This window comes from Staurois parvus, unplaced genomic scaffold, assembly GCF_062004578.1.
Source record: "Staurois parvus isolate SC_StPar_1 unplaced genomic scaffold, SC_StPar_1.0 ptg000432l, whole genome shotgun sequence".
Taxonomy (NCBI): domain Eukaryota; kingdom Metazoa; phylum Chordata; class Amphibia; order Anura; family Ranidae; genus Staurois; species Staurois parvus.
Genome location: NW_028318228.1, coordinates 3187860 through 3207248, shown reverse-complemented (window position 1 = coordinate 3207248; position 19389 = coordinate 3187860). Strand labels below are relative to the sequence as shown.

Genomic DNA, 19389 nt, shown 5'->3' with positions numbered 1-19389 from the left:
TTTTTTTGCTTTTTTTGCCTTGCCTGCCAGAATTTATTGGTGTGTTTTCATACTTGAGTGTGATTCACCTCATAATTGCAGCCACTCCGCAAATACCATTACAATCTCTGTATATACTTATTTTTATTGTTAGGAATTTGTCCACATGAAGACCCCGACTTAGAGCCTTGGAGCCCAGAGCACAGTGAAGAAAACCGGGTGACTATTGATAGAGGCCAAAAGCTCCTTCTGACGTCATCTGTAACTGTACACTCCATACATATCACTAACGGGGGTAAGCCAGCTATTCTACAAGGCTTTGAGTTAGAGGAAGGCATCCCAATAGGCAAATATTTCATCAGAAACTGTACGTTTATTCATCTGTTTATTTAAACAAATCATATTGTTGATCAGCTAAGCCAGAGTTTTTGGCAGCTGGTAAATTCATAAGCGGATTCCCTGAGTGCTGAGCCAAATCAGATTCATATGCAACACTTTGGGCTAGGTTCAATAATGCCTGAAATTATTTGAAAAATGTACTTGGCCTATTTATCAATTATCTTTTTCCAAAGTTCAACACTTTAAAACAATTTCAAGTTAAAGTTAAGAATGAAGGTGATAACAAAGGGTACATTATAGTCAAAACTAAATATTTAACCTTGAGATACATACAGAGAGTGCAGCCTCAATGCTGGGTAATGCAGAGTTTTATCCAAGAACTGCTCTAGAATTTTATCTGTAATTTGGTGATCCTGGAACACACCAGTTGGGATGTTACAACACACACATTGCTGCCTTTTACACAGAAAAGCTGATATTAGTACTAAGAAGTTTCTCACAGTCACCAATCAAATCTGAACCTGCTTATAGGCCATCTAAGGCAAACACTTTTTTTGTTTTGGATATATAGTGTTAGGGAAGGGTTAAAACCCCTGTCATTTTATTGTCTGCAACCCATTGGTGATATATATCTTCTCTTGCTGTCCTGCAGACACAAAAGAAAGTGAGAGAAACTCTCTCTCAATGCTCCACCTTGTCTATTCAGAGAACACTTTTGTGCTGAGTGGATGACTGCCTGTATTCACAAGGCATTAGGCCGGACACTTATCATGGGAACTGGAAGCAACTAGAGATCACTGGAGTAGCAGTGCCTACTTCAGTGATTTCCAGCTTCAAGGGGCATTGGCCAAGTAGCTTCGGGTTAATGTAACTTTGTATAATATAACCATGCCTTGCATTCTTCTTTAACGTCTAGAGATGGTCTCAGATTTTGAAGTGTTTTCCCTTTAAACCTTTACCTGGAAAATACGTCTTTACTGTCTGTGCTTATCAAATGTTCTTGGCTTTTGATGGTGGTTTTCTAAAGATGTATACGCAAAATGCAAAAAAAATTGTATTAACCAATTTAAAAAAGAATTTTAGGCATGGATATTTTTACATAGTAACATTGGTATAGCTTGGTCCAATGTAACTATGTATAGGATCCCTATAGAAGCTGGAAATAACTGTAGTAGATATTGCTACTTCAGTGATCTCCATTTGCTTCTGGGTCACATGCGGTTGTTTTACTGCATTGTGCACACAGAAGGTCGCCCTCTTGTCATGGGCAGCATTCAGAGATCACTTTGCAATTTTTCACTGAAAGCAAAGTGACCTCTGTTTGGGTGGGGTGGAGAGGTAGGGGTGGCCCGCCTCATCCAATCAAAGAATGCTTTGCACTCATTGAGGACCTGCAAAACACTTTCTGAATGATGCATATGCTGTTCACAGAGCAGCAGGGCAGACGCACAGGAACTGGAACCCAATGGAATAAACAGAAGACGCTTTACTTTCAGTGAAAAAATGCAAAGTGATTTCTGAATGGTACCCATGCCAAGTGCATGACTTCCTGTGTTTACAGCGCAGTAGGACAGCCACTTTGCATGTGATCCAGAAGAGAGTGGAAATTGCTGGATTAGCAGTGCCTACTACAGTTCTTTCCAACTCCTAGAGGGATCTCTGTAGAAATTGCCATGGCTAGAATTCCTCTTCAATAAATGTCATGGCGTTTATTTAAAATGGAACTCCACTGCATCTGAGCACCACAAACCAAAATCGCTATTTCATTCATGTTTAATATTCAAAGCAAACCCACTCATCCATCCATATCTCTGTGCTTTATTTGCTGAAAAATCACTTTGAAAAACACCTAACATTTCTGGCCGTGGCCATCTTGAATAAGGGCAGATGATTTATGTGGCTTTTATTTCCTGGAATCCATCTGCCCTCAGCTCAGGCATTTAGGCAGTAGGGTGTGCTTAGCTGAGAAAGCCCCTCCTCCCCTCTGAAGACTTCTGGGATGTATGACATCATTTGCCTAGGCATGGACACTAGGAAGTAACTGAAGAAATGTAAAAACCAAAAAAAAAATTAAAACAAAAATTATGTACGTTCCTATCTATTTACTAATGATAGCAGAATAAGGAATAAAACTAGTCGATGTTGATTAAGTAAGTGAAGTTCCACTTTAAGGGCAGTATTGAGAGTAATTAGATGAACCCCTTCAGCAGCAATGGCCCTGGAAGTTAGTTTACAATGTTATTCATGCTGTAAATGAGCTGTACAATAGTCAATCCCTGTAAACATATCTGAATCTTATATTACAGGAAAGCTTGTCATAAAACCTGGTGAAAAGGCCATCATCATCCGCACCAGATTTATACTGATTGAGGATGGGGCAGAGCTGCACGTAGGGAGCGAAGACTGTTCTTTCCAAGGACATCTCACCATTATTTTGTATGGAAGGTAAACTCATTAGCAATTCCCTAACGACAAGGACTGAATTGTTTAATTTTCAACCACAAGACCATGCAATGCAAGACTTGTGGTCAGCTTAGACTCTCAGACTGGATGTGGAAATATAAACAGAGGAGACGAGGAAAGGTTACAAAATCCAAAAAGAATCAGCGGTGTGAGTCAGAGAACACAATGCTGTGCAAATAAATTTATTTTTGTAATGAGTTTTATTAAGTAATCTATAGTATCTTGACATTGGCAAGATCTAATGAGTTTATTTAGAAGAAGAAGTCATCTTACTAATAACTATTTATACTGAGATTATTGGCTGACCTGTTCATATTACAGAAAGCAAACCTGTGCTTTTATGCATGCAGATCACATCAACAGTCCTGCTTCAATCCAATGCTACCCAGCAGTACACTCATACCATTACTTTACTCCATTAGAGCCACTAGAAGCAAAGAAAATACTTGTTACTTTTGGATACAGGGGAGCATGTGACTCACTCATGTGACATTGCTGGTGCTTATTCATTGGCCCAAAGCTGCCATGGGGGCTGGTACAGTCTTCCAACCTTGTATAACCCCCAACTAGAGACACTCAGAGCGTACACTGGGCTCTCTTTCTTTGCTCCTATTTGCTGAAGGTAATGGCGGGGGAGTAATTGAATGATGAATATGCGCTTCTGGGGATGGGGACATTAAAATGAACCTGTTGCTTTCCCCTGAATGAACAACTCACAGGTTCACTTTTACAGGAATAGTATATTGTATTTGCAGAGAAGATATATTTTGATTATTGTGTTGATTGTAATGTGTACCTTAAAGCAGGGGTAGGCTACCTTAGCACTCCAGCTCTTGGGGAACTTCAAGTCCCACAAAGCTTTGCAAACCTCTGAAAGCCACAGCCAGGACTCCTGGTAGAGGCATGATGGGATTACTACAGGTGGAGTGCTGATGTTACCTACCACTTCCATTATTTCTACTATCTTCCAATTTTACATGCTTGATGTACTATAATTAATTTATTGTATCATAACATTATTATATTGTAATGCACAATATTTGAAGAATTATAGATTTTTTCTTAATGTATGTCTATATTTTACTGAGCTTCTGGGAAGATAAAAACCCAGCCACGCATTACCCACCCCATCAACAATCTCCTGAATTAAGAGACCATTTATTCCTTGACACCTTGACACATGCACACAGGTTAGCTCTTGTTTCAAATGGTGCTATTGTCTTGACAGGTGTTCTTAATTTCTTGATGCATTGACGTGCGTTACAAAGACCGTTGATGACAATGTCAGTGCATCAAAATGCATTATTGTTGATAATGCACGTAAAAACACAAGAAAAGCACACAGAAAGGTGTGAATCGAGCATTAAACTGACTCACAGGATAGATAACTCTGTAGAGGGCACGTAGTTTTCATCTTCTGTGCCTGGTTGTTCAACTAAAACCCTACAGTGTCGGTGTTCTCACTTCACCTTGAAATTGCTCCGCTAAAAGAAAGTCTACGTATGTTCCATGATTGTAGAATCTCACTGTCTAAGCCTTCACGTTGCCCAGAAGCACAGTAGAAAGTGTTATGAATATGTCTGCAAGAAACTATATACACCTTTGGTTAAGGAAAAGTGAATGAACATATTGACTTTAGTGCAGTTGCAGTGTTTCTGCCAATAATGTACACATTTAAAATGATGCTGTTTACCATGTAGGTCAGATGGTGCTGAACCTCCCCATGATTATTTTGGCCACAAATACATTGGTGTGGGTAGTGGAGGATCCCTTGAAATTCATGGCGAGAAAAAGATGTCCTGGACTTTCCTGAACAAAACACTTCACCCTGGTGGCATGAATGAGGGCGGGTACTTCTTTGAGAAGAGCTGGGGGCACCGCGGCGTCATTTTACATGCCATTGATCATAAAACTGGCGAGGTGATTCATTCAGACAGGTGAGTTTCTGATAATGGCTTTTCATATTCAACTTCATGTTCTTATAGTGTGGTCACTTGGAAGGGAAATGCCATCCAGTGTTTGGGTCTCTCTGTTTTCTGGCTTTTCCCAACTATGAGAAAATAGGTCCAGGAATGAAAGCAAAAGACAAAGTACATGGTATAGGATTGATAAGATAATGTAAAATGTTGTCTAACAGACTTTTAAAGTATCAAACTTACAAAAATAACCAAAAATGTTTGTACTGTATTAAAATGAATCCATCATTTTATTATTAAATCTGAAATTTAGTCACGGCAATTTTTACTTTGCATGGGTGCAAAACTTGCGTGATCGCCATTGAAGACATTATTTTAGTAGGCAGTGATTGTCGCTAGCTTTGGGGTCCAGTGCTTCCCTGCTGCTTGGTGAACATGGAAGGTTTCCTATTAGGCAAGGTGCCATTCAGGGAACACTTTTTCAATGAATTCAAAGTGTTCTCTGATTGGATGAGGTCAAGATCATGATGTCACTGCCTGTCTCTACACCTTGTAAAATCAGAAAGTGCATTGCATTCATTAAAAAATTCAAAGGGGGTTATTTACTAAAACTGAAGAGTGCAAAATATGGTGCAGCTGTGCACAGAAACCAATTAGCTTCCAGGTTTTATTGTCAAAGCTTAATTGTAGAGCTAAAAGCTGACTGAGTTTTAGTAAATCTCCCAAAAAAGTGTTTTCTGAATGGCACTCATGCCAAGCGAGTGACCTCCTGTGTTCAGTAAGCAGCATAGCAGCAACTTCAGAAGCTAGTGGAGATCACTGGAGTAGTGGTGCTTACTACAGTGATTTTCAGCTTCCATGGAGATCCCATGGTATGGCACATACATACTTACATTGGTCCAGGCTGGACCAATGTAACCATTTAAAAATTGCCATACCTAATTTTCAGCTTTAACAACCATGTAACAAAACATACATATAGGTAAAAATACCCTTCACCTCTCATATACCTCCATGTTGCAAATTATATAACACAATATCATGATTTTACAAGAAACCCTGTCTAAGTACAACAGGAGCAGCAGACTCAGTGAGCTATGAACTTTGTAAGTTTTACTGGTAGGTGCCAACTTCTTCAAGAGTCAGAGGTAGCTAATAATTTTGAAAGACATGAAAAGAAGGCACCTTTAAGTGTAGTATTGGCAGTTAATTCACATACAAAGATAAGATTCCACTTCCAGGAAGTCAAAACACGACAGGCTCATCATAGTAAATCAACTGATGTTCCTGATGATATGGGTTTAAGGGCCGTCCGGCTGTCCAGCACCAGAATGTCGGAACTTATTAGGCTGTAGAACTTTGGGAGGAGTTGTGGAATGCATATGCTGGAGGTGATGTAAGGTGGGGGCAGTAATGCGTTTCAGGGCATGCGCAAAGGGCTTCTTTATCAGACCTTTGCACATGCTTCGAAATGGATTACCGCCCCCACCTTATGTCACCTCCGACGTATGCGTCCCACGACTCCTCCCAAGGTTCTACAGCCATTTTGGTTCTGACATCCCTGCGTTCCACAGGTCACGCTACCACTGGACGGCCCTTAAACCCAGACCATCAGGAACATTGGTCGATTTACTATGATGAGCCTGTCATGTTTTGACTTCCTCTAAGTGGGATTTTATCTTTGTATGTGAATAAACTGCCAATACTACATTTAGAGGCGCCTTCTTTATATGTCTTTTTGCACTAGAGCTTTGCCTCCAACTCTATGAAGAGCTGCCTCAGTGTCTGTTGGGCTTCCCTATCCTTGATATCCATTCTGGCACCCCCCTAATCGCTACAGAGGTCTGGTTCCAGCAGGAGCGCCCTATGAACTGTACACAATCATTTTGTAAAATACAGCATATAAAACATATAACGTAAGAAACATACAATATCTGAACATGATCTATTACAGTTATACACATGTACATACCAAATCAAGGAGGTGTTGGGTGTTTTGCCTATACGTATATTTATTAACATGCTTATTTATAATAAACTAGTGAACATTTTTAATTCAAGCCTTTTGGATTGTTTTTGTAAGTTTGGTACATCAAACGTCCCTTAGACTACATTTGGCACATTTCGTAAAATTACTGGGTTGTTGTTACTTGTGTTTTCATGGTGATGACCCTTTATAAGATGTGTCATATATCTGTGAAGGTTTGCCCAGGTTATGATACGTGTAGTGGTAGTTAGTCACATTCAAATGGACGTGTTCTGTAGCGATGAGGACATTTCCTAGTTTATCCAAGATGCTTCTTCACTTCTAGGGAGTGTCATGTACATAAATCAGCATTTACATCCACCTAGGTAGTATTGATACCTTGATCTGATCACTACTGAAAGGCAGATGTTCTTATCCTTTTCTTGGACCATAACACCTACCATTTCATGGTGATTGGATCATGGTGTTGGTACTGTGTGGATATAAATGTTGTGCTATGTTGCTGACACTCATAAAAGCTGGTCCAAGTGGCATGGGCAAACTATGAAACATCTTCATCTTCCAGCTGAATGTGACTGACTACTACTAGGTATAGATGTGAGATATAAATTAGACTTAGGAGGACTCTCTTCCTTTGTATTTAAAATGAATTTAAAGTTTTATAAAAATGTTATACTTACCTGCTGTGTGCAGTGGTTGTGCATGGAGCAGCCCTGATCCTCCTCTCCTGGGGTCCCCCACCTTCTGAGGTGTTCTGCGGTCCCCCAGCAGGACTCCTGGCTCCTTCTCCCTCCAGTGAGGAGAAAGAGAGAGAGAGCAGTGCTATTGCTGACGGTCATATAGCTGGATCAATTCGGATTCAGGCAAGCTGCTTGCTATGGGGGCACTCATGCAGGTTTGATCCCAAGTTGCACTATGTGCGCCTATTGACACACACAGTGCGGCTCTGCCCTGTCCTGCCCCCTCATCATTGGATTTCATGGACAGCAGCAGGAGCCAATGGCTCCCACTGCTCTTACTCAGTCCATTGAGGAGGGAGAGAGAGAGAAGTGCCATTGCAGACGAGCACAGAGCTGGATCGATTCGGATTCAGGTAAATATTTAGGAGGGGCTTCAAGGTTGTATTACATTAAAGCAGAGAATGTATTAAAGTAAAAAAATCTTTAGCCTTTACAACCACTTTAATGATTTGTTTCAAAGGTATTGCTTTAGTCCCTGTATATTCCTACTTTGCAAAACATTGAGGGAGATGATGGAGACAAAGGAATAAATAATATTTAAGTGTTACTAAACCCACAACAGTAAAATCAGTCTGTATATGCAGTAAAGCATACTTGTTATACTCACTGTGGAACCTAAGGGGTTAATCCTCCACATTGTGTAAAAAAGGCTGTTTGACCCTGTCTTCTCTAACCCCCCCCTTCTACTGTCCCCAATCCATCTACTGATAGAACAGAGCTTTGGGGGCAAGCTGCACATGCTCTGTTTGTTTTTTTTCTTGGGAGAGTGTATGTGATAAGCACAGGGCCAATCGGCACTGTCCAGACAGAGGGTTAGGGGTTATGCAGCCTCACAGGACAATCAGGAGAAAATGAAAACTCCTCCTACAAGCATTAGGCAGTGCTTTGCTGGACACTGATAGAAGTCACAAGACTGCTATATACTGCTGAAAAAAAGATATTTAGCAGTTTATATTTACTAAAATAATTGCATTTCCATGTTCTGTGTTCTGTGGGAGACCAGATATAGTGAATGCAGGGTCCTGGGTTTAGTAACACTAATTCTGCTCTAACTACTCATGTGTAATACTTGTGTGACTTGTTTGTCTGCTGACAGGTTTGATACATACAAATCTAAAGATGAAAGCTTCCGTTTGGCCCAGTACATTAAATCCGTCCCAGAGGGTACCATTTTGTCAGTGGCAGTGAATGATGAGGGTTCTCGTCATTTAGATGATTCTGCAAAGAAAGTGATGACCAAACTGGGGAGCAGACACTTCCTACATCTGGGTTTCCGGTCAGTATAATAGGATATTTTTACCATCTTCAATGACTGGCTGCCATAGCAACTGTAATCTCCAAGTTAGTTTAAGAGCTGTGTTACATAAAAACTAATAATGCCACTAGCCCTAGAACATATATTATATGTATAATAATTATAATATACTGTATATGCATGATATTCCAAGCATGAAAAGCTATCTTGTAACAGGAGCCTTAGTACCAGTAGTGTGCTGTAGGTATACTCAAAGCAGACCATCACTCCTGTCCTTGACTCTCCATGATTTGACTCCTGAGTCCCCCCCACCACCCTTCCCCACCTTACACAACTGGATATAATTTATTTGGGAGGGGAGAGAAGAGAAGCAAGTTAGAAATTTTTTTCAGTGGGTCCTGGCCTTGCATTCCTCGGTTTCTTGTCTAGGTGAGAATGAGGTGACCTGTCCCCTGCCTAAAACCTCCTGAGATACTAAGGCCACGCATTCCAGGTGGCTTCAGTTCAATTTCCGTCACACTGAGCATGTGCTGGGCAATCGCCGTTGCGCGTCATTAGGGGGGTCAATTCAGAGAACCTGGAGAAGACAGCTGGGCATCCAGACAACATTGGATTTGCTGGGCTGGCAAGCATGTTTTTAAGGGCAAACCAGCTGTCAATGTAAGAATTAAAAAAGGAACACAAAAAAAATAGAATAAAATACAATCTTTTATTCGCACACAAATATAAAAAACAACATTTAGTCTACTGATGTCTGCTGAAAATTGCATTCTGACATTCCTGGTGAAAGGCCCTCCAATTGATTTATTTCACTTACATTACTGGATATGTAGAATTGGTATATTTCCTTTGTATGTATGTTATTGTATCAATTGTGTTTTAGTGATTGTTGTTTCTCCTCCAATTGTAGTGATGTTACTATGTAGTATTCTCAAAGCTCCTGAAGAAGCCAGCAATTGGCAAAACATGTTGAGCAGAAGTAGCTATATGTATAGATCACATGGATATTCCTTGATTTATTTATTTTAGGCACTTATATAGTGCTGTCAATTTATGCAGTGCTTTACATACATACATATATATATATATATATATATATATAAATATATATATGTTGTACATTCACATCAGTCCCTAACCCTCAAGGGGTGTACAATCTAAGGTCCCTAACTCACATTCATACATACACATACTAGGGCCAATTTAGACAGGAGCCAATTAACCTACCAGCATGTCTTTGGAGTGTGGGAGGAAACTGGAGTACCCAGAGGAAACCCACGCAGACACAGGGAGAACATGCAAACTACAGGCAGGTGGTGCCATTGTTGGGATTCAAATGACCTTAGTACTGCCAGGCTGAAGTGCTAACCAATTAGCCACTGTGCTGCCCGATGATTTTAAAACTTAACAACACTGTCTAAATTATGTATTTTACATTGTATTTTATTAGATTTTTGGGAATTTCATTTGGCACCTTTAAAATTCCGTCTTTTTTATCCTATATATATGTGACTATACGAAATATCAGCTGTATGTGCATTTTCTGTAATAGTGTCTCTTTAAGCCATGGCAAGTTGCTGTGTACAGACTGTCCTTCTGTCTGTGTGTGCTCAGTGCTTCGAGGTACAAAGCCTCAGTATGTGAAGTGACTTGTTCCTTGTTTTAAAATACAGGTTGTTCTGTTTATTCCAGACACCCCTGGAGTTTTATCACCGTGAAAGGCGATCCCTCCAGTTCTGTGGAAGACCACATGGAGTATCAAGGTAGAGTGAAAAACGCTGAATGTGTGACATGGAACATTCCCTAGTGTATCTGACTTGTAAAATAAATTACAAATCAGTTTGCTATACACAATAGCAGCCCTAAAATGCATATGATATACTTACTATAAAAAAAGATACTATGGAGGAAACTTACTAAAACTAGAACAGAAATAATATGGAGCAACTGTGCATAGTAACCAATCAGCTTCTAACTTCAGCTTGTTCAAGTAAGCTTTAAAAATGAAAGCCAGAAGCTGATTGATTGCCATGTACAACTGCTCCAGATTCTTTCTGCCCCATCTTATTATTATTATTATTTATTTCAGGTACTTATATAGCGCTGTCAATTTATGCAGAACTTATATATATATTATATACATATATATTGTACATTCACATCAGTCCCTAACCCTCAAGGGTTGTATAATCTAAGGTCCCTAACTCACATTCATACATACACATACTAGGGACAATTTAGACAGGAGCCAATTAACCTACCAGCATGTCTTTGGGGTGTGGGAGGAAGCTGGAGTGCCCGGGGGAGGCCCATGCAGGCACAGGGAGAACATGCAAGCTCCAGGCAGGGGGTGCTGTGGCTGGGATTTGAACCAATGGCCCTAGTGCTGCCAGGTGGAAGTGCTAACCATTTAGCCACTGTGCTGCCCAATCTTATTAAAAGCTCCTCTAAATATACACAGCAGGCCTTGCAGTCTTTTCCATCCAAGCACAAATAGCCAGGGTAAACCTAAAAAAGAATTTCACCCTAGGTAACATAAAGGCAAATCTTTTTTTTTTAGTTTGAATTGATTATGGGAGGGTTATAACCTCTGTCCATTTCCCTTTTGCCTTCTGTTTCCCATTGGGGAGATTTCCCTTCAGTTCCTGCCCAATACTCACAACAGGAAGTGAGAAGAAATCTCTCCAAAGTGAGGGAATCCCTGGTTGTCACCAGAACTAGTGTCCTCATTTTCACCTTTTTTGTGTTTTGGTGACAACCAAAATTCCCTGGTAAACAGGACAAATAGATTGGGTGAATCTCCTTAATGGGGGAGCAGACAGCAATAAAAACCTAACCGGTGTTCTAATCCCTCTCCACTCTATCCAAAAAAAGAGATTTGCCTTTAGGTATACCTTAACATTTCTGTAAATTTCCTGTATGAAATAAAACAAAATATATATTTACTGAAGAGCCCATTTCTGGGTTCCTGATGAAATTGTCCAAAATTCAAGCTATGCGTGGCTCTGTCCACACCCTTCTGTCCGACATCCTTTGATGTGAAAATTAAAGGAGTCAAGCAGAAAGTTGTCAGCTCAACAGCGGTTGCATCCAGTCAGATGCAACCACTGTTTGGGAATCCGGACAACTGCAGGTGCTCGTTGTCAGAATACAATAGCCGGTGGGGGGAGATTCCTGTATCCACACTATTTAGCGTGAATGGAGGAATCAGGAGGCTTCTCTGCTCACCCCCTGGACTGTGCTGGGTGCTAGGGATGTGTAAATCATAGGCTGGCCAAAATTCCTTCTGTGAGAGGCCTGTACCACCTGGCTTGTCAAAAGTCAAAAGACCCAGTCAGAAAATTCTGAACTGAACAGCACTTGTATCCAATCAGATGCAGGCATTTTTCGGGTATCCTGGCAGCTGCTGGTGTTGGCTGTAGGAATTCAGTAGCGGTACAACAGACTCCTTCATCTGCGCTGTTTAGTGTAGATTGGGAAATGGAGTCGTTTCTCCAATTCCCCAATGTGGGGCTTAATGAAAGAAATATTGACATATGCAGTGTCGGATTAAACTTTATGAAGGCCCCTAGGCAGTTGAAATCTTGGGGCCCCCCCTCTCAGGTTTCTTGTATCCTACTCTAGTGGGATAACATTGAACTAAGTAGTGTGTATGTTGGAGGCTAGATGGAGATGGCCATCACTACTGTACATTACACATACGTGTTGCATCACATTTTTTTTTACAAACTGACAGGTGAAAAAAGAAAACTTTTAAAAGACAAACTGTAATGTGAACCCGATGTCTATGGTTTATGTAGTTTACGCTGTATTGGGTACATTTAATTAAAACAGTGTTTTCTATATAGAGTCTTTAATATTAATTTCTTTGAGTTGATTCATTTTTTCTATCTTTTGTACACAATTCAGGAAAACTGTAATGTTCTTTCAAGATCAAATCAATATTTTGACCTGATGACACAAGGCCCTTAAACGGCGTGGGGCCCATAGGCCTGTGCCTACCTTGCATAACTGTAACACTGCCTATATGGCCAGTTTTAGAACTATATGGGCAGTTATACAAACCCTTTGAGAGGTAAAGCTTTATTTGTAATTTAACCATTTAATGAGAAAATTTTGCTGAATTCAAGGTATGGCAATTTTTTTAAATAGATATTTTGGTTCGGCTTGAGCCAAGGTAAGTATGCATGTGCAATACCTGTTGGATCCTTTTGGAAGCTGGAAATCTTTGTAGAAGGCACTGCTACTCCAGTGATCTCCATTAGCTTCCGGGTCCTTTGCCGAGTGTTCTGGCCTGTTACATTGTAAACACAAGAGGAGGCACATTCGCTTGGCATGGCACCATTCAGGGAACACTTTGCATTTTTTTAATAGCAAAATGTCAAAAATATAGTTTTTTTTTTTAAATTGTCGGTCTTTTTTTGTTTAATAAAAACCGCACATGTGATCAAATACCACAGAACGAAAACTCTATTTGTGTGGGAAAAAGGACGTACATTTCATTTGGGTGCAGCATTGCATGACCACGCAATTGACAGTTAAAATAATGCAGTGCTGTATCGCAAAAAATGTCCTGGTCAGGAAGGGGGGTAAATTCTCTGGAGGGCAAGTGCTTAATCTCATTTAATCAGAAAATGCTTTGCATTCATTGAGAAAATGCAAAGTATTTTCTGAATGGTGCCTGTGCCAAGTGAGCTGTTTCCTGTGTTCACTAAACAGCAAGACAGCCTCTCAGCATGGGACCTGAAAGGTAGGAGATCAGTGGAGTACTGGTACTACTACAGGGATTTCCAGCTTCCACAGTGATCCCACAGGTATGGCACATATGGTCCAAGCTGGACCACTGTACCTATATCAAAATTGCTGTACATAATCGTACACTTTAAAGAGTTATAGTCATTTTTAATTTCCTGCAAGAAATCAAAGCAGTATAAGCATGAAATTGTATATTATTATACAGGATTTATATAGCGCCAATAGTTTGCTCAGCGCTTAACAATATAAAGGGAGACAATACAGTTCAATACAAGAGGGTTAGGAGGACATATTATACAGATTAATGGTTGGGGGCTACTAACAAACCCACCCATTGCAAATTATTCCATAGGATCATTTTAAGAGAGTGCATGTAGGGTATTATTAGGTCGGTGATGTAGTTTGGGGCAGTATGATGGACAGCAACATGGGCATATTATACAGATTAATGGTTGGGGGCTACTAACAAACCCACCCATTGCAAATTATTCCATAGGATCATTTTAAGGAGTTAACAGTCCGAAGTCATAGTGGAGTCTTGTCTGTCTGCATGATTGCTGGTTTACAATAACCATTTTTTAGACGTAATTATTCTTTTGTGTCTTTACATTGCCTGCTGGGTCCATAGATGGTTATATATAAATAGAAATAATGACACATGGCACAAAGAAATATGACATTTTTGATTGGACTTTTCCTGTCCTCTATGATTTCATCTGTATGGTTACCTGCTCTGGTATATTTACTCAACACACTTCCTGGACTATTTATATGTTGGACAGGAAATCGGGGGTCTGCGATGGCTCGCGTCCATAAACTTTTCCAAGCTGAAAATGGAGAATACTTTAACGTCTCTTCATCCAGCCAGTGGGTTCAGGGTAAGTGAAAACCCATCGCTTCTTACATGCCGCTAAATGTTTAAAAACAGCGCTGGGGTTCTCTGCCGCCAGATAAAGACTCATTTATTTACAATCTGAAGTTTATTTCTGTGTCTGACAAATCCAGAGTCAGGGATGTAAAGGCACAGAAACCACAATTTTCTCTAAATTTCCGATATTTGCTTTCCTTCGTGTGCTATTGGCTCATTATGGCTGCGCTTTTTGGAACACACAGATCATTTATTTGGGAGCTGCAGACATGCAGAAGTCTCCGGCAACCCTGCTCTGTGCACATGAAAAATGTATGAGCTTCCAGTTGTCGGACACAGACGTCCCTTTTAACTCACTTGCTTGTTTGCTGATCTTGGCTGGCTGAGGTCTCTGGTTTTGGCTTAGCTGGACAACAACAGCCTATGTACTGTCCTGATTTCATTATTGCTCCAATTTATTGCTCAACCTGAAAATGTCACTTGCTATTTTTAATTACAGAAAAAAAAATCTGCTTTCTTTGGCACCAGGATTTCTTTTCTAATTGATGTCTCTATGCAAGAGACTGGATGTTAATCAGGATAAAGAGAAATCTTTACATAATCTGTCTACTGCCCCTCTGATTCTAGGCTGATAGGACAATTATTTGCCAGGCTCTGATATCTAGAAGTGGAATAAGGGCTCATGTACACTGCAGCTGATAAACTGACGTTCAGGAGCTTTTCTGTGTTTTTTTCAGCAGCTGAACTCTCCCTGTTTTCCTATGTGTCCATTTACACATCGTCGTTTACAGTCATTTACAGGCAGTTGAGTTTACAGTTGTCTTTTTGAACGCACCAAATGTGTTCAGGAGTAGATTTTATCAGCGTTTCAAACTCCAAATGCTGCAGCCAACCGCATTTATAAGCGTTTGCGTTTAGAAGCGGTTTTTAACTGTTCCATGTCCAGATGCTGTCCAGAGCCTTTTTTCATCATCAGAAATGCATGCAAAGCGTTTTCCATGTATTCAAATGGACCCGGAACACCAGTGCAGTCAGTTCCAGGTTTCGCGTGAAGGAAAGAACGGTAGAATGCGCTGCATTATGCTCATGATGGGATCCATAGTGAATACAACCAGAAAAGAAGGTTATCTCAACATATTCTGCTCTCTCTGCTTCTGCTCTCCCTATTTCTCTCAAAATGTCTGAAAGAGTTCATTTTTTACTATTCCTCAGTGCATTCTGGCCATTTTGGAAGGTCTCCTGTGGTTATCTTTAAAAAACGCTTCTAAACGCAAAACGCACATAAACGCGGTATGCAAACGTGGCTAAACAGACGGTTTTTTAACCTACGTTTTCCAGCAGTCAGTTTCCATCATTCAGAAGTGTTTTCCAAATGTCCCGTGTACATGGAACCTAATAGGAATCACTGAAAATTCCAAGAATCAGTTTTCAAGTTTGCAGCCTGGGGCAGCTTAGGTGAAACACTGGTCCATCTGCCCAGTTCTTTGATCTTTCATACAATACACAGTATTACATTTATTTACACTATGGGGTGTAGTTATAAAAAAGTGCATGTACATTCATTCTGTGTGAAGGGAGTAAATGAGTCTGAATTGAACCTGCCTGGGAAACTAACAATAGATGGAATTTTAATCTGATTAGCAGCAGTGGTTAAAGTAGTAATAAACCCTCAGCATTTTTTTAGTTTAAAACACAGAGTACAAAAATTTTAAGATTTACCAGTAAATAATTTGTTAACATTCTTATCCCACCACTTGTAGCCGGAGAGAGAGGAGGAAAAGTTGGCTGTCAGCAGTTGTAGGAGGAAAATGGAGAGGATCGGTTTCTGTATGCCCACCACCTCTCCTGTCAATGTGTAAAACAGAATGTGACAGGAAGGCTGCAGGGGCCCCCTGGAGCATGGGGCAGGGTCGCCATTGGCCCCTGATGTTACATTAGTGGTGGGGAGGAAAAACCATGTCTAAACTATGGGATTTTACTGCATCCCAAACTGCAAATGTAAACAAGCCCTTACTGTCCTGAACCCCCTATAGGTCTGCTTTAAGACTGATGCGCTGGTGGTTTACCTGCTCTGCAAAGGCAGCACAGTGCTCCTGTGGGTTAGCTGTGCTTTGCCATAGACTTCTATTATATCTTGCGGGTGTGGTGCACTTTCTGAAAGCTCACCAAAACACCTTCATGCAGTTTAAGGTCAAGAGCCACATGCAAGGTCTCCAAGTGCCAGAGGTTGAGCACCCCTGCAGTAAGTGAATAAATCAGCTGCTGAAAAACTGAGGGCTTAATATCACTTTAACAAATAACATGCCTTAGGTGCGGTCCACACCTACAAGTGCAACCAACCACGGCCGTGTTTCAGTGCGATTTTTTGTGTGTTCCTATGCATCACATGAAGGCAGCCCATTTATTTCAATGGGCTGTCCTGCGCACAAGAAATGTGGAAAAGTAGTCCAAGGCTCTTCCAAAACCATACTGCACCAAAGTGCACAATGCTGCGGCACCATACTGTTTGGTGTGTAAAAATGTGGCACATTTACAGATGCATGGGAGTGCCATAACAATTAATGGCACTGTCGTGTGTCTGCTAAATGGCAGTGCATTTCTCTGCGTGTCAGGAAAGCATTCGATTTTGCATGCGTTCCTGAGATGCAAAGGTCTGAACCTAGGATTGGTACTTGGAAACTCAGACACGTTACAATGTAATCTTGCTGTTATGGCTCCATAAGTATCAGTATACATTTGTAACATTTAGCCATATAGAAAGAAGCTGCCCGTGTTTGCTTTAGCTAATGTAAAGTACTACCTTTGCAATATATAGGACACTGGGCAAGAATGACATCATCAAATTCATGGTGGAAAAATGTGGTAGAACATAAGCAGGACTAGTGCTGGAGCTGATTAGAGAAAATATGTTATCAAGTAGCAAAATCTGGAGAGGTTAAACAGTCTACTATGTCCATTTATGCTGGCAGCTGAAACCGACCTGTTTGGTATGATGTCAAACAAGTGTAAGCGGTTTCCAGCTAGATGTGGACCTATAATCCAGACTTGTCATTTTGCTGGAAATCAGCTTGTAATTCTGTCATGTGTCTGGTGCAAATTTCTGTTTCGCTACTTACAAATAAACAAGTGAATCTGGCAGGCTTGTGATGTGAGTGCTGTGCTTTCTACATTCCAGATGTGGAGTGGACAGACTGGTTTGACAAGTATGAGAGCACAAGGTACAGAGATTGGGAGAAACTGTCTGAATTCCGGGCGAGGTATCCTGACAAAATCTGCACCCATCCTATTGACATCAAGGTACATTAAATCACTATGTCAAAGTCCTGCTATGTTATGGTATCGGCTAATCATAACAAAAAGTAGCTCAAATTGTCTTAAACACTAAGATAGCCCCTTCTTTGTCATACTTACTTTGTTCTAGGAAACATTATTGGGTCATCCTGCATCAGGATCAACAGCAAAACCATAGACTGCACCAAAAAGAATCAGTGCCAAGTAGTCAGAACCGAAAACCATTTTTCATATTTCATTATTTAACACATTGAGATTAGTGGAAAACCCAACATCCATGCCACCAGGGGCGGAATGACCATTTGGAAACTCGGGCACTGCCGAGGACCCGGGGTCAGTAGGGGGCCCCATGAGATGCCCCTGGTACCTTTTTAATAGGCTTTTTTGAGTTTGGGCAAGGACACAGGGAGCCCATGATCCCCTATTGCCCGGGGACCCCATGAGCTGTCAGTCCGCTCCTGCATGCCACCCTTGATTTTAAACCCTCTAGCTTCTTCTAATCTTGCTTGATGGCACAGATGCTCTTCACTACAATGTTAAAGAAAAGTAGAGTGAGGTTGTCTTAGATGTTAGAGGTGTAGAATGTAGGACTTTTTTTGTCAACTCTCAGTATGGTAGAACATCTTCCTCCCTAACGCATGCATGACCACACTAGCAGCCCTCTCCAGCTTATTCTAATATTGCTTGATGATACAGATGCTGTTTACTACAGTTGTCATTATAGGAACCCAGAGTGAGACTTTCTTAGTTGCTAGAGATGAATAATGTAGGACTTTTTATCAGTATGGTAGAACACCTTCCTTCCTTCCTACTCACTGATGACCGCACTAGTGGCCGTCCCCTCATGCTTATTCTATTCTTTCTTGATGGCACAGGTGATCTTCACTGCCATTGCCATTAAAGGGACCCAGAGTAAGGTTGTCGTAGATGTTCGATGTGTAGGACTTTTTGCCAACTCTCATTATGGTAGAACATCCTCCTCCTTAACTCGCTGATGAAAGCACTAATAGAATCCCCCCCATCCTCCAGCTTCTTGAATCTTGCTTAAAGGCACAGGTGATCTTCACTGCCATTGCCAATAAAGGGACCCAGAGTAAGGTTGTTGTAGATGTTCGATGTGTAGGACTTTTCGCCAACTCTCAGTATGGTAGAACATCCTCCTCCTTAACTCACTGATGACAGCACTAATAGAATCCCCCCATCGTCCAGTTTCTTTCATCTTGCTTGATGGCACAGGTGCTCTTCACTACAATTTTTATTAAGAATGATTTTAGGGGTGTAGTATGCAGGACTTTTTTCTCAACGTCCAGTATGGTAGAACATATTCCTACTTATCTCACTGATGACAGCACTAGAGACCCTGCCTCCAGCTGATTCTAACCTTGCTTGATGGCACAGGTAGTCTTTTCTACAATTATCATTAAAGGAACCTAGAGTGAGGCTGTCTTGGATGTTAGAGCTGTAGGACTTTTTGTCCATTCTCAGTGTGGCACAGCATCTTCCTCCTTAACTCCCTCCAACTTATTTTAACCTTGTATGATGGCACATGTGGTGTATACAGAGTTTGTCATTGAAGTGACGCAGAGTGAGGCTTTCTTTAATGTTAGAGGATATAGATCAGGGTGGGGCAGTACATGTCTAACTAGCATTTACCCCACAAACTGCCATTTGCCTAAAATGGAGCTTGAAAGTAGACTGTACTGAAATGGATAAATGTGGGTCTGGAGAGAATAAGATGTGTTAGTGGTCAGAACGGAAACCCCTATATGCTGGTTACTGTAAAATAAAATAAAGAT

At 40.8% G+C, this 19389-nt stretch overlaps 1 protein-coding gene and 1 long non-coding RNA gene across 3 annotated transcripts in view; one reads left to right on the top strand and one right to left on the bottom strand.

The window, feature by feature from the left end:
- Positions 1 to 19389, bottom strand: part of LOC149454357 (uncharacterized) — a 143945-nt gene that overhangs the window by 509 nt on the left and 124047 nt on the right. The window lies entirely within an intron of this gene.
- The window catches only part of CEMIP (cell migration inducing hyaluronidase 1), a 219752-nt gene that overhangs the window by 119127 nt on the left and 81236 nt on the right, over positions 1 to 19389 (top strand). For both annotated transcript variants that reach the window (XM_089687639.1, XM_089687640.1), the window contains exons 3-9: positions 134 to 274; positions 2625 to 2763; positions 4482 to 4718; positions 8521 to 8700; positions 10372 to 10442; positions 14217 to 14312; positions 17478 to 17599. In XM_089687639.1, the coding sequence (XP_089543765.1) occupies positions 134 to 274; positions 2625 to 2763; positions 4482 to 4718; positions 8521 to 8700; positions 10372 to 10442; positions 14217 to 14312; positions 17478 to 17599 (986 nt within the window). The remainder of the gene's footprint in view (positions 1 to 133; positions 275 to 2624; positions 2764 to 4481; positions 4719 to 8520; positions 8701 to 10371; positions 10443 to 14216; positions 14313 to 17477; positions 17600 to 19389) is intronic.